The 15771-nt window shown below is 32.3% G+C and overlaps 1 protein-coding gene across 6 annotated transcripts in view; it reads left to right on the forward strand.

Annotated features, from left to right (window-relative positions):
• Positions 1-15771, forward strand: part of LARP1B (La ribonucleoprotein 1B) — a 196098-nt gene that overhangs the window by 4761 nt on the left and 175566 nt on the right. For 4 of the 6 annotated variants that reach the window (XR_008997858.1, XM_057502607.1, XM_057502608.1 and 1 more), the window contains exons 2-7: positions 2987-3045; positions 3444-3503; positions 5161-5350; positions 8611-8751; positions 12752-12895; positions 13143-13308. Coding sequence is in view for 4 of the 6 variants with exons in the window: in XM_057502607.1 (XP_057358590.1) it covers positions 2987-3045; positions 3444-3503; positions 5161-5350; positions 8611-8751; positions 12752-12895; positions 13143-13308 (760 nt within the window). In the remaining 2 variants the exon portion in view is untranslated. Of the gene's footprint in view, positions 1-2986; positions 3046-3443; positions 3504-5160; positions 5351-8610; positions 8752-12751; positions 12896-13142; positions 13309-14259; positions 14513-15771 lie in introns of those variants that run through there. The other 2 variants (XM_036922944.2, XM_057502610.1) reach the window with 2 other exon arrangements.

Genomic DNA, 15771 nt, shown 5'->3' on the forward strand with positions numbered 1-15771 from the left:
CCCTTTCTTGATTTCAGCTAATTTCCCAGAAATGGAATTGCTTTATTAAAAGGTATATTCATTTCAAATGACAGATTACCCTTGAAAGAGTATACTACTTCATGCTCTTACCAAATATCTTAAGAGAAATTTCATTTATCACAAGTGCTGACCAACACTTGACGTTCTCTTTTTTGTCAATGTGATAGGTGAAAAGTGTTTTGTTTACCTTTTTTGTTAGTATAATTGAATGTAATTTCATGTTTGGCCATTTTGCATTTCTTTTTTGAGTCGTTTTACTCAGATTTATTTATTTTTAAAGCTTAGTATCATCCTTTTAATTGAAAAAGACTGGATTAATGATGGTCTAAGTGAGCAGCACAAAGGACTTCCTTAGGAATTAGACAAACATGCCCACATAATTGGCATCGCACAGGTCCCCCTTCTACCTCTGTGGGGAGTCTGTTCCTGTGAAGTTGACAGCATGGAGGAGCAGACAAGAATGCTTGATTTTTGTGGACAGCTAGCTCCCAAAGAGAAAGGGGAAAAGGTGCTGGCTTTGCAAATTAAATTCTTTCCCTAAATTCATTTATCAGGAAGCTTATTGTTTTCATGAGTGGAATTAGGACTTAGAAACAGGAATTTTTCTGGAAAGTCTTCCTCTTGGAAAGGTAAATTAACTCTTATGGACAGTTTGTGACCAGAGTTAAGAAACTGCTCTTTTTTCCTATCCTAGAGTATCTAGCCACATTGGCAAACAAAGTTTGTCAAATACTCTGTGATGAGGTTAAGTGGGATATATATAAACATCCCAATTGCAATGTGCATAGAGGTACTTCATTAATAAAATGTAAGCATTATATATGCCACAGAGTTAAATGTAAACTTTTTCCTATTACATTTCCTGAGGAGGAATTAAAGTTGGGGATTAAATCTAAACAAAAATCCAACATTTTTGAGTCCAAAAGAATTATCTGAAATCAAAATCTCTTTTCCTTGTTTTTTTAGACATGAAGAAATTAAGTTCAAGATTCTTCTTCCTTAACTTCTTTACTTACTTTTAGCTAGAGATTACAATCAATGGTTGGGTAGAGTATGGACCCATATTGACTTTTAAATCAGTGGAAAGCTTATTAATTCTCATGTTCAAGTATTTTTTGTCCAGTTTAATATCATGATTGTATTATTTAGTACTGAAGTTAAAAAGTTTATGTGGTCAGAAAAATATTTTATTTTTGAATTTAATTTTGTGATTATTAATGTAATTGATTTTTTTTTGTAGATAATTATTTTTTATTGAAGGGTAATTGACACAGTATTACATTAGTTTCAGGTGTACAACACAGTGATTCAACATTTATATACATGATAATTCTAGCTTCCAGCTATCACCATACAAAGTTGTTATAATATTTTGACTATATTCCTTCTGCTATACATTACATCCCGGTTACTTATTTATTTTAAAATTGGAAGTGTGTACTTTTTTTTTTTTTTTTTTGAGAGGGCATCTCTCATATTTATTGATCAAATGGTTGTTAACAACAATAAAATTCTGTATAGGGGAGTCAATGCTCAATGCACAATCATTAATCCACCCCAAGCCTAATTTTTGTCAGTCTCCAATCTTCTGAAGCATAACGAACAAGTTCTTACATGGAGAACAAATTCTTACATAGTGAATAAGTTTAATGTAATTGATTTTTAATCAAGCTAAATAAAACTTATGTGACTAGCTCATTTCTTTACATTACATCAAATAGTTTGTATAATGCTATATTTTGTAACTACCAAGCACATAATTTACTTAGTGTTTTGAGATGTATTCTCCACTTTGTTGAGGGTTTAGTCTCCCAAGTGTTCTCTAGTGTATTACTTTCTTGAAATACACTATTTACAGAAACAGACCAAATTCTAGGTAGTATTTAAGCAAATATTGTTCTTTATTAAATTAGGTTTTTTCCTGCCCGTTTTTTTTTTTTTTGCCCTTATTTTTATCTCCTGCATCTAATTTTTCTTAATGAAATATTTTATTCTTATGCACCTTTTCATATATGTAACATGTATACATGTACCTAAAGTACAAAAAAGAAAAAAACAAATATCCACTTACTTGTTTTTCTGCTTTAGAAATAGAATTGCCATATTCAAAATCCCTTTATGCTCATCCCTGGTAACGTCTTCATCCCTCATCCCATTTCCTTTGATAATTGCTCTGTACCTTACTTAAATCTACTTCTGGGCTTTAACTCAAAGATTGCTTTAATCAATGCATTGGTCATTGTCATGATTTATGGTATTTATATTTTGCTGAATTACTGTGTTTTCTGTAGATGCACGTCCCAAGTTCTAGTTTTCAATATTTACTTTAGGTTGTGTTTTGCTAGATGATATCACATTGGTCATCTTACTAGGTAGTGAACCAAACTAAAAGGCAGTATAAAACTTATTGTCAACCACAGTGTTCTTATTCAAGGTAGGGGCAAATGGTGATAGATACCATGATAGTCTCGTACAAACTTTTACAAAGACCTGTTCTCTTTTTTATGGCTTGAATCTAGATACAGACTGTGATCGTTGCCAAACTTTTCAAGAACAAATAGTTTGAAGTCTTCAGACTTACTTTTTGGATGCTCCTTGGTGTATTTAAATGTATTAATTGTATAGAAAAATATATCCCAGTGGGAATAGAGTTGTTAACTTTACTGTATTAAAATATGTTATTTTTCCTTTTTTTTTCATTTTGTATTCTGTTAAGCGAAAAGATTGGTCTATCAAATCATTATAAGCAACCTGTTAATATTTCCTACTTCTTGATTTGAACACTGAAGACCAGTTTGAATCTGTGTTTGAACTGTAGTTGATTTCTTGTTAGGAACTTGACTATCAGAACTTTGGGTTTTGTTGGGAATGATGTGTACACTGACTTAGTGAAACTGATATCATAGTTATTTTGTTTAATATATTGAATGAATTGGTTGTAAAAACAATTCTATGTATTTTTTAGAGCTCAGTTCCCCAAAAATTATAAAAGCAGGAAAACTCAAGACAAAGAAGTCCAACAAGGTATGTCTTTACATAAAATAGTTCTTGACTATATTGATTTTGAAAATTGATATGTTAGGAACTCTTCCCAAATTACAGTATATTTTTCTTCTGGTTGTAACATTGCTAGTTTAAAGTTAATGTACTAGGGAATTGTAGCCTTTATCCAAATCACCATATGCCTCTTTTATCCTGATTATATAAATTTAGTCAATGTCATTAAAAAGTGCTAGAAGTTGGATTATAAGACCAAAGCATTATTTCAGTGATACGTTGTTTAGATAGCCTTTTGGATTAATTTGACAAATGCCTGCATATATTAAATGTATGTGATTTAAAAATTGCTCTCACTTTTAGAAAATATTTTTTTATCTAGAATTTCTAATTTGCAGATATAACACCTATTTATTACTTCTTAGGCTAGTGATTTCAGCGATATGGAGGATTGGCCAACACCAAGTGAATTAGTGAACACTGAAGTAAGTATCGTTTCAAGATTGTTTTTTTCAATAAAGGGAAAATATTTTCATTTCAACATGCAGAGTGTATTTTACTTCACATTTCAAGGATTGCAGTCATGAACAGGTACTGAAATCTCAGCAGCTTAGTCTTACCCATTTTTCAGATACCGGATTTTATTCATCACATAGACTTCATCTGATTATAATCATAGGAGGTAACCTTACATTTGGAAGGGGAAGATATACTGTGCCGTCATTTTCACTTAATATCTACAAAGAGATTAATTTTTAATATGTCTTATTGAAGCCCATTTTGTGTTTCAGAATTTATGCTGTATATGTTTTCTTTGACTTATAATCTTTTCAGTGTGTTGAACAGCTAACTATATGTGTGTCAATATATATACACACACATGTATATATATATATCATGTGTTCAATAAATGGACTTTTAATGTAGTTTTAACTATGAAAGGAGTTCTGAAAGATGGTTCTGAGATACTTTATCAAGGGGCTTTTTAGAAGAGTAGCATATATGGTTATCTGGTTACATGTTTTCATTTCACATACCCTTTGCTGTTTGTACTTTGTACAGTATTATTTGTGTGTAGTTGTAGATAATATATATTAAACAGCTTAATTGGTATATAAATGACATATAATAAACTACACATATATACAGTATACAATTTGGTAAGTTTTGACTTATATACCTGTGAAACCACCACAATCAAGGTTATGAACTTGACTATTACCCCCAAAATTTCCACACACTCCTTTGTAACTCTCCTTGTCGCATTCGTCCATCATCCCAGGCAACCACTGATATGCTTGCCATCACTTACAGTTAATTTGCATTTTCTACAATTTTATATAAGTGGAGTTATACAGTATGCACTTTTTCTGGCTTTCACTCAGCTTAATTACTTTGAGATTTAGGCCATTTTGCTATACATAGTTCATTCCTTATTGCTGAGCTACTGCATAGTCCTCACTGCATAGTACATTGATACAGTGCCTTTTGTCCATTCACCTATTGAGAGGCATTTGTGTTGATTCCGGTTTTGGCTTTTACAAATAAAGCTGCTATATAAACATCTGTGTACAAAATTTGCATGGATGTACGTTTTCATTTTTCTTGGGTAAACACCTAGGAGTAGAATGGTTGGATCATATGGTAGTTATTTGTTTAGCTTTTAAAGAAATTGTCAGACTTTTGATTCCCAGCAACAGTGTGAGAATTCTAGTTATTCCACATACTCACTAATGTCAGTGTGGTCAGTCTGTTAATTTTAGTCTTTCTAGTTAGCTGCGTGAGGTGTCACATTGTAGTTTGAATTTGCATGTCTCTGACTAATGATGTCAAGTTCCTTTTCATATACACTTGCCATCAGTATAATTTTTTGGTGAAACACCTGTTCATATAATTTTTAAGAATTGAGGTGTTTCTTATTTCTGTGTTTTGAAGGTTCATTATATATTTTGGATATACATCCTTTATCAAATACTTAGCAAATATTTTCTCCCAGTCTGTGGCTTAACTTTTAACAGTGTCTTTTGAAAAGTTGTTTTAAAATTTGTGGTAAAAGTTGTCATTTGCTTTGAAATATTTAGGTAAGGAGCATTATATAATATTTTGGTTAGTGAAAATGTTCATGAAAATTATTTCATTCAGAAAAACATTTTGCAGTGTCAGAGTGTCATCAGCCAAGGAAACAAGAAACCACAAAATAGAAAAGAAAGAGAAGACAAGGTTGAAAAGAGAAGTAACAATGAGAGTAAAGCAAGCCGGGAAACAAAATTAGATGGTCCTGATGAAACTGTCAGTGAGGAAGAGGCTCAATCAAATAATCAACGAAAGAGAGGTTAGTTCATCTATAACATCTTTCCTTCTTCCAAGTTTTATTGAGATATAATTTACATAATATTATATTTGTTTAAAGTATACACCACAATGATTTGATGTATGTGTATATTGTGAAGTGATTACCATAATGTTAAATTAATATCCATCACCTTATGGGCACAATGTTTTTTTTTTGTGCAGATCTTTTAAAGATCTATTCTTTTTTTTTTTGTGGGATGTGAAATGATACATAACACATGACTTAAAAATCCAACAGTACAGAGAAAGGCAATACATCAAAAAGCAAAGACACCTTCCCCATTCCTTCCTGTGCTTAGTTGCAAACTACTTACATCTTTTGGCTGTTTCTTCTTAATATTACTTCCATATTTCATCAATATGCTCATATCCTTCCTGACTTATCAAGAGAGAACATCTATAGCGCTCCTTACCTTAATATCAGAGGATTTAACTTACTTATTAAAATTTATCCTAACTCTTCCTCCTTCCTCCCAAAGCAGCAAAATCCCTCTTTTTGGATCTTCTATTGGTTACTATTGTAATTTGACAGAATATTCTCACAAATTTATTTTTTACTCATTCTTTTAACTATAGATAGTGACTATGACTGCCATTCTGAATTATGATGATGCCAGCATTAAAGATCTATTCTTAACAACTTTCAAACATACAATACAATGTTAACTATAATTACCATGCTGTACATTACATCCCCAGAAATTTTTAATCTTACTTTTTAAAATTTTAAACTGGAAGTTTGTACCTTTTGACCATCTTCTCTCATTCCTCCTACCCCTGCCTTTGGCAGCCACCAATCTGTTCTGTGTTTCTGTGAGGTTTTTTAGGTCAGCTTTTTTAAGATTCCACATATAAGTGAGCTTATACAGTGTTTTTTTTTTTCTCTGTCTTGCTTATTCCATTTAGCATAATACCTTCAAGATCCATCATGTTGTTGCAAATGCCAGTATTTCCTTCTTTCTCATGGTCGAATAGTATTTTATATACATGCAAACATATATATATACACACACACACACACACCACATTTTCTTTATCCATTCATCTATCAATGGTTGCTTCCATGTTTTGGCAATTGTAAGTTAGATGGTCCTGGTGAAAATGTCAGTAAGGGTGAGGCTCAGTCAAATAATCAAGGAAGACAAGTTTATTTATATCTTCATTTTTTATTTTAACTTTTTGAAGAAAGTTGCAATAATGAAGAATTGTATTTAATTGACTCCTAGTAGTCACCAAAGAGTATTTTGGATTTATTCACGCTACTATCTGCAATGGTTGCTGATTTGCTTTCATAACATTTTTGAACTATTGGCTTTCCTTTTTGCATTTGACTTGTGTGAAAGAATGAATGAAGTTCCACTTATAGCTGTAAGTATAGACATATTCTTGGAAAGTTGTGTGATAACTATTGTTTTTTAAATGTGCATTGAAACTGCTCCCTTTGTTTCTGGGAGTTCTGAGAAAATCCTCCCTAAGAGAAAACAGAGTAATTTGGTCAATTCTTTTTCTTGAAGCATTCTGCCATTAAATTGCACTTTGAAGAAAATGTTGAGGAAAAAGAGACTCTGTTTACATCCTTTTCCACATTCTTTTCAAAACTTTTCACATGTCTAGGGAAAGATGATTTTATTGAAGCATATACAGTCAGTCATTCAGTGTTCTGAGCCTAGGCAAAAGTATCTTCAGAGGCTGTTAGGCCAAAAGTTCCTTACATTGTCATAAGGTCTAGCTGAGGCAAGGTGAAGAGGGGCAAGGAAATGCTATTGGAAAGGTAGGTAAGGTCCACATTATGAGAGGCCTTGGTAACTTGGAATTAGCATGTTAGTTGAGTACCATGGGAACCTGTTGAAGCATTTTATCAGTTCATAGAGGTTATATGGCATGGGAGGGAACATTTCATGATGCAGTACTTATCAGCCAACTTCTTTAATAGTGGAACTAACAATCTACCTTACAGTGAGCACTTACATGACTTTTTTTTTTTTTAAGTGAATAACCTAATCCTTGACTGAGGGTGTAAGCATTTGACTCACTTGATACAATGAGCCAAGGCTAATTGCTCAAAAATGGTGCCAACAGGATAACCATGTGGTTGTTAGAAAATAATTTCCCCATTTCTTAAATACTTTATCACTTATCTTTTTCGTGCTTCTTAGATACCTAAGTAGTCTTTTTGGCTGTCTATTATTCATACAGATGACAGACCTGTCCATGTTAGTTGCTTCAATTAAAACTGATTAACCAACACTGAAATCCAGGTGTTTGCAGTTAAATTCATATAATCAAGTCATAAACTGACTCTCATTAAAGCACACATTTTTATCTTCAAAGGAAGGGTTTGTTTATGCTAAAGAATTTCAGTGATAAAATTTATAATATATATAGACTTTAGAGAGTCTTTAGATTTTCTTCATATTCTCTTTTCCTCATTTGTCCATAGTTCACAGGATTTTTAGGAAAAAGGTACTATAGTTGCACATTATTCCCTTTCCCTTAATTATCTTGGTAGTTTTTCCTTTGCCTGTGGATCTTTTTGTTTTAGTCAAAAATACAGGGCAGAGGATTGAACATTTTGAAACCTTAACTGTGGAATCACTGAAATAAGTAATTTTCAAAATTTTGCTAATATAGCAATTACAGTATCATTTGGTCAACAAGAAAAGTTAAATTGCTTGTAACTCTTGTCCTAAGAACTTAGGAAAATGCATAGTATCAGTAAAAATATATCAAATACAGTAAGATCTTAAACTTAATTTTGAGATATCTCTTTGACTAGTAGTTAATGCTAGATAAATCAATATTTTAGATAGTGATTTGAAACTAAAATTGTTTTGGGTCACCAAACTTTGAAATGTATACATTATGATGTCTTACTAGGTATACCCCATTCTAAAGCCTAAAAATCATAAAAATCAGTGTTGGACAGAAGTAGTGTGTATGTGTACTATATGTGAATAGCTTATCTATCAGAATTAAGCAGACAAGTGAGCATTTCACTTAAAAGTGAGAGAATTCCAATTTTACTCCATCACTGGCTTTTCATTTGATTTTTAGAAATATTATTTGTACATACAAGTTTATTAAGGAGCTGTGTGAGAAGAAAATTATTTTATATTCTGCAAATAATCATTGTAAGGACAAATTAAGTCTTCCACTTAAATCAAATGTAGAGTCCTTTAAGATTTGCAAAGCTTTAATGAAAATTGTGCATTGTCATTAAATGATTTTGTTTTCTTTAAGCTAATAAGCACAAGTGGGTACCCCTCCACTTAGATGATGTAAGACCAGACAGTCAAGAAAGACCAGGATCCCGGAACAGTTCAAGATGTCAACCTGAAGCATATAAATCATCACATGACAATAGGAGAAATGATACACGAAGTAAGTTACATTCTAAGAAAAAAATGCTAGAGCTTAGTTTTAATTATTTTAATAAATACAAACTTTTTTGAGAGTAAGTTGTAGACATTTTCCCTTAAGCCCTAATCACCTTCAGAGTATGAATCATAAGAATAGCACTAAGGTGTCCACAGGCAAATTTTTCCCAATATTGTCCTTTACAATTTTTCCCCCTTTTCCAGGATCTAATTTGGGATCACATGTTGCTTTTAGGTGTGTTTTCTCTTTAGTCTCCATTACTCTGGAACAGTTTGTTCTGCTTTTATCTATTATGACAGTGATTTTTTTCTGAGGGCTATGAGACAGTTATTTGGTAGATATCCTTCACTTCGGGTTTTCTGATGTTTCTCATGATTAGATTTGGGTTTTGAATTTTAGGCAGGAATACTACAAAAGTTAAGTGGTTTTCTTCAGTGCATCACATGGAAATGCACATGATCGTCATTTATTTTATTAGTGATAGTAACTTTGAGCACTTGGTTAGGACGATGTACTCAGATTTCTTTATTATAAAGGTATTCTTTTCCCCTTTGTGATTAATAGGTAGTTGGTAGGGAGAGAATTGGAGACTGTGGACAAGTCAGTTTCTCATCAGACTTTTCACTTGACCTTTAGTTTTCCATTGATGATACTTGCTTGATTCAGTTATTACCATGATAGTTGCAAATGCTGAAATTTTTTTTTTACTGCATCATACCTTCTGTATTTATTAGTTGGCATTCCTCTATAACGAACAACTTCCCATTATCAGTGTGGACTTACGTAAACATCTTATTAATTTTTTCAATGGGTTACAAGTCTGTTACCATGATTGTTTAATTTGATGCTCCAGCTGTCCCAGATGAGGCTAATGTGATCCTCTTCTGGGTCATTTCTGGGTCCTTTTTTTTAAAGTCAACTTTACTGAGCTATAAATTACATATTTAAAGTAAACTCACACTACCGTCACTTCCTCCAGCCATGTATCTACTTTTTGTCAGATTAGATTTGCCTTTCCTAGAATTTTACACTAATTGAACTATGCATTATAATCACTCAGTGTCTCCTTTTTGCTCAACATAATGTTTTTCAGTCTCATCACTATCATTCTGTGTATCAGTAGTTTCTGCCTCTATTGCAGAATACTTTTCTGTTGAAAGGAATACTACTTTATCCATTCGTCTACTCACGGGTAATTTGTCTGTTTCCAGTTTTTGCCTTTTATTATGAGTAGTTCTGCTTTGAACATTTGTGTGCAAGTGTTTGTGTGGGCATATGTTTCTCATGTAAAGACCTGGAGTAGATTGTCAAGTGGCATGGTTAAGTGTGTATTTATAAGAAATTGCCAAATTGTTATCCAAATTGGCTATACCATTTTACATTCTCACCAGCAATGTTTTTTTTCTTTGCTATTTGTTAGAGTATATGTCTCACAGAATTTCCCATATTTTGAATTTGGCTGATGGCTTTATCATATTCTCCAACATGTTCCCATGTCTTTTTTATATGTAAATGGTAATAAGAGCTAGAGGTTTGATAAGGTTCAGGTTTATTTTGGTTTTGGTAGGAATACTTCATAGTGTATGTGTCTTAACATATCATAGCAGTAGAAGTAAAATGTCTGGGTGTCTCACTTTAAGTTGTGTTAAAGTTGAGTTGGTTCAGGTGTTAGCCTGATCCATCATGATGTGTCCTATCATTCTTTCATTTAATGGTATTGCTCTCATCAAATATCATTACTCAGATACATTATTTCAGAAAGCAGAAGACAGGAGGATATGTGGAAACAATTGGATGAGCATTTGGTTTTACAGTTTTCTTTTGAAGTCTTAAGTTTGATAATTTTTAAAGCATGTTGCTCTGTGAATGGCAAAGAAGGATTAAGACAATTTTGTAAACATAATATTACCACTTTAAAGTTTCAATTATATTATGAAAACTTTAAACACACAAAAAGTTCAAAGAATTATAGTGAATACATGTCTAGCCACCATCTAGATTTAGTAATTTTGCTATATGTAATTCATCTATCTGTTGAATTATTTGAAAATAACTTGCAGATACCATGACACTTTTTAATGTTCTTAAAGTAGTGTTTATTCATAACTAAACTTTTTTCTTATTAAATATGGGGTATATAAGAACATATTTAAGGTTATAAAGGACAATAGTATATGCAATGAACACTGGGAAGTCAGCACACAGTTTAGAAATACTTGTTACCATTACCTTTGAACTTACCTGTGTGCCTTCCACAATTTCATCTCATTGCCTCCCTTTTCAGAAAAAAAAGCCTGAATATTTTTTTTCAGTGATTTTGAAATTGATATCCAATATAACTCCTTTCACATGTTCTTTTTAAAATTTTAAAATTTTTATTGAGGTACATACAATAAAATGCACAAATCTTAGTGTAGAGCTCAGTGAATTTTAACACATGTATACATAATCATTCCCATGTTCTTTGGCGCTACTTTTTCTCACTTAATCTGTTCTCTTATGTTCATTCACGTTGGTTGTATTCCCCTGATTTTTGTTGTTGTTCCCCCTGCTAACGAGTGTTTTACTTTTTGATAAAATATGTTCTCTTGATGGACATTTGGATTGTTTCCGGTTTTTTGATACTAAAGTGCTACCATGAACATTTTAATGTGTGTTTTCTAGTAACGTGTACAAGAGGCTCTTTAAGGTAATTTCTTCAATCTATAACCTGTGAGTGTGTTATGAAATTGATGTGCTGAGTTATAATCAGGTTTTTCAATAAACTGAAGGACTAGAGTGCTTCACATAATAATTTTTTATGATAGTTATTTAAATTACAAAAAATTTGTGTGTATACTATAGTGTGACATACAGTAAGGCTTGCTGTGGGTTGAGGTAGGAATGTTTGTAAAAGACTGTATTGAGATAGATAGACATTGAGGAGAAATTATAGGATATAGAGCAGTGGTTCCAAGTGGGGGTGATTGTTTTTTTCTCCTAAGGACGATATTTACATTTCTGAAGATAATACTAGTTTTCACAACTAGCCAGGTGAGTGCTACTGGCATCTAGTGGGTAAAGGTCCTGGATGATGCTAAACATCTTATAGTACACAGGGCATTCCTCCACACTCAAAATGGCTCAAAATATCAATAGTGCCAAAGTTGAAAATCCCTGTTTTCTAGGATATACATACCTTTGAATTTACTTGATTATTCCAAATTGTTTGTCAAAGTGGATGTTCTTGTTTTTACTCTTTATGTCTGTTTTACTTTTTTAACAGCAGTATACAAATGTTCGACCTTTTCTGTCTTGGTCAATATTTGATATTACAGAACCTTAAAATGTTTGTCAGACTAGGGTAAATGAAATACTCTTTCATTGTCTTAATTTGCATTTCTCATGGCCAGTGAGGCTGAGCACCATTTTCTGTATCTATTGTTCATTTGCATTTCCCTTGTTTGCCCTTATGTGTTAGCCATTTTTTTCCCCACTGAATTACTGTGTGTGCACATGTGCACATAAGAGAGATTTGTATGATTCTGTATGTATATTGGGTATAATTCCTATATTGTGCTGCACATATCTTTTCCCAGTTTGTTTTGTGTTTTCATTTCCTTTTTTCTTTAAAACCAGCAACTTTTACTTAATAGAAACATCCTGTCCTTAAACATTTTATAGAAAGTATTTTTTTGCTGTATATAGTACATACTCAGTAATGTTGGAATTTCTTGAATCTTTAACAGTCAAATCTTAGCAAAGGACCTCTTTATCTTTTTAGAATGTTATTTTACTTATTAGAATGTTGTCTTTATATGTCAGTACTATATGGCCCTCTTATGCCAGAGAAATTTTGACAAATTCCTAGGGTATCTCTTAAGTTTATATCTACCTGAAGAATGCTTGATTACTAACAGTTAGTTACAAAGTGGAAAGAATAGTTACCCATGTTTTCATAAAGATATTCATGTTATTCATAGCTGAAAATTAGAGTGTATAAAAATCTTTTTGTTTTAAAAAGGCTGGAGGCGTGATAGAGAAAAAAGAGATCATCAAGATGAAGTTGCCAGTATGAGAAGTGAGGGTGGTAATATCCGAGGTTCCTTAAGAGGCCGAGGAAGAGGGCGAGGACGGGGAAGAGGCCGAGGCCAAGGAAATCCTCAATGTATGACATGCTTTTTTGTTTTGTTAAATTAGAAGAACTTTGAAAAAAGTGTGCAAAGCCCTCTGTTAATTTTTCCCACTTTTCCATATAATGGTTTAATTAATTCTTTTGTCTGATAATAAAGATGGTTTTAATGTTTATTATCCTTTGAAGTACTTAACTTTGGATTTTTCTTTATAGCTGTAAACTATTTCTTGTGTTTTTTTTAAATCTGTAATCACCTTTCTTTTTCTTTATTCACATCAAGTGAACTTTGATTATTCATATGGTTATCGAAAACATGGTGAAAGTACTGATCAACCACTTCCAACAGAATTTAATACCAGTATGATGTATTACTATGATGATGGTACAGGCATACAGGTGTATCCTGTGGAGGAAGCACTGCTTAAAGAGTATATTAAGCGCCAAATGTAAGTGAATCACGCATAAGCAGATGTGATAGTAAAATCTGTTGCAATATCAAATTTTAACATCATTGGCAGTGACTATATTATAACACATTTTCTACGCTCCTGATTAGTCAAATTGGAGGCTTATACTACTATTTTATTTGCATTTTTTTCCTAGGAAATGTTAGTAATATGTATTTTATAAAAATTTGGTTCATGTTGTTATCTTAGACTCCTATTTCTCTATTGTTTAGGTATTTCTCTGCTTAAAGGATATTGGTTAAAATGTCATAGCATAATATGAATGATTAAATACAAGAATATAAAACTGTATATGTATTTGAAATTGAACAAGTGAACTTAGCTTATTTGCCAATAAATGTTTATATTAAAATTTACAAATGTACATAAGTGGCAAAAAATGGTGATAGTTAGCTTGACTTTTTTAGCAGTTGATTTCAGAATTCTAAGTTTGTATTTTAACTTTTAAGTTTCTTTGTAACATATATTAAAGGGAGACTACCAAGTCTTTTTTAGTTTAGACTTTTTACTCTAGTTCTCATAGTAGTTGCTTTCTGAATACTGAAGTTGAAGTTAGGAGAATATTTGTTCTACCTTTAAGAAAAAATAACTTCTCTGCATAGTATTATATAGGAAGTTTTCTTATTTATATAGTGTGTTTATATAGCGATGGAAAAATGTTCCTAAGTGGTTTGCATAACTAATTTCCTGAAATTAGAATTTTAAAAAATCCTTGCAAGGTGAAGGAAAAAGGCTAATTTTCAAAAAGCATAAGAATTATAATATCTATCTTCATTTAAAAAGAAAATGAACCCTATCCTCCGTTAGTAGAAAATAATTTCTTCATCAGCATCAGCCAGGCATCTTCCTGGGATGACTGCATGGTGGATTTGACTGGCTTATAATATGAAGCAATTTGTTTATTTTGTTCTTGCTTCTTTTGTTACAGTTGACGCAAACACTGAAGAAAAGGGCCTTTTTATGGGCAGAAAGTGCCTGGCATGTGGCTGTCAACTTCAGACCACTATTCCTGTCTTTTTTGTAACTCTTGCTGCCAGGTCCCTTCTGAGACCTGACAGTGGACATGAAACTCCCTGTCAGGATAATCGGCCTCCAAAGTGATCATACAAGTGAGGGAGGAGCAGAACTACTTCAGTGTTGACAAAATTTCTGGTCATGCAGTGTAGAATCCAGAGCTACTAAGGTAGGACATGATAATGTCCCCTAGGACACCGAACAAAATGTCAGACATAGCAATGAGCATGACTTCTTTTTTTGTTGTTGTTACTGTGTTAGCAGTAGGGTTTTGGCAGATGTTAGAGCATCAGGTTTAGAATGGCTCTTTACTGTTACCATTCTTTGATTAGTGGACATCTGGATTTGAGGAGTCATGCTTTTGACTTTGTGTATTTGAGGGTTCTTATACATAGATAGGCATTGACAAGGGTTTAGATTTTTCTCTTTGAGAAGTTACTGATAAACTTCTTTGCACTTGTGGAAAATTTTGCTAAATGTATTTTGAAGTAAGGGGCTTAACTGTGTTATGGATGGTTGTGTTTTAAAAATTATTTTAATTGAAAATATATATTTGTCATTTTTGATGTCAGAATATTAAAAATTTAAGATCTTGATTATTTCTAGCTAGGACAGTCGTGGCATTCAGATTTAGAGATTACTGTGTTTGCAGTCCATTTGAAGTTTTAAAAAATAAATACTATAGGTAATAGGGTGAATTGTGAATTTGTGTAGGTATTGTGGTTTTCACAAAGTACTAGATAAAAAAGGTATCTTATTAATGATACAGAAAGTTTGCATCTAAGAAGAGTTTTAACTTGTAATTAAATCAAATGTCTTAATGTCTGAAAATTTAGAATTCAAGCTTATGTATTATATGCCTGTCTATGTGAGGCACTGTGAAAAGGGCTTTTGCAGTGTAACAAAAACCAAAACACATGTATTGTGTGCTCACCACATGCCAGGCACTATGATAAGGGCTCTTGAGGTATAACAAAAATCAGAATGTTCATTTCTTCAACACAGATATTTTTCTTCAGTGTTTAAGAAGAGTAATAATTTATGAGTGTTACTGAGATGTCACTAGTAGTCACTGACATAAGAAAACCTTGCACTTTGATAGTTGGATAAATAGAGTATAAAGAAACAATTTTGGTATTTACATTTCCAAAACAAGATTTTTTTCCCCCAAGTGAGAAGTAGCTCAAGGTCAGTTTTCATTTATGGGTGATTATTTCTTCAAAGTTAGAATTTGATCTACATACTCTGAGTGTATCTTTAGTCACCCAGCATTACATCCAAAATATATGAGCTGGTAGGCTTTCTCATAATTTGCCACCTATCTTTGAAAACTTTTTCTTTGATTTGGAAACAGTAGGGTTACTTAAACTATAGGCCATATCATCATTAATATCATGTATTTCTTTTGTATTCTTTTCTCCATTTTCT

Source organism: Manis pentadactyla, chromosome 5 (assembly GCF_030020395.1).
Source record: "Manis pentadactyla isolate mManPen7 chromosome 5, mManPen7.hap1, whole genome shotgun sequence".
Lineage (NCBI taxonomy): Eukaryota > Metazoa > Chordata > Mammalia > Pholidota > Manidae > Manis > Manis pentadactyla.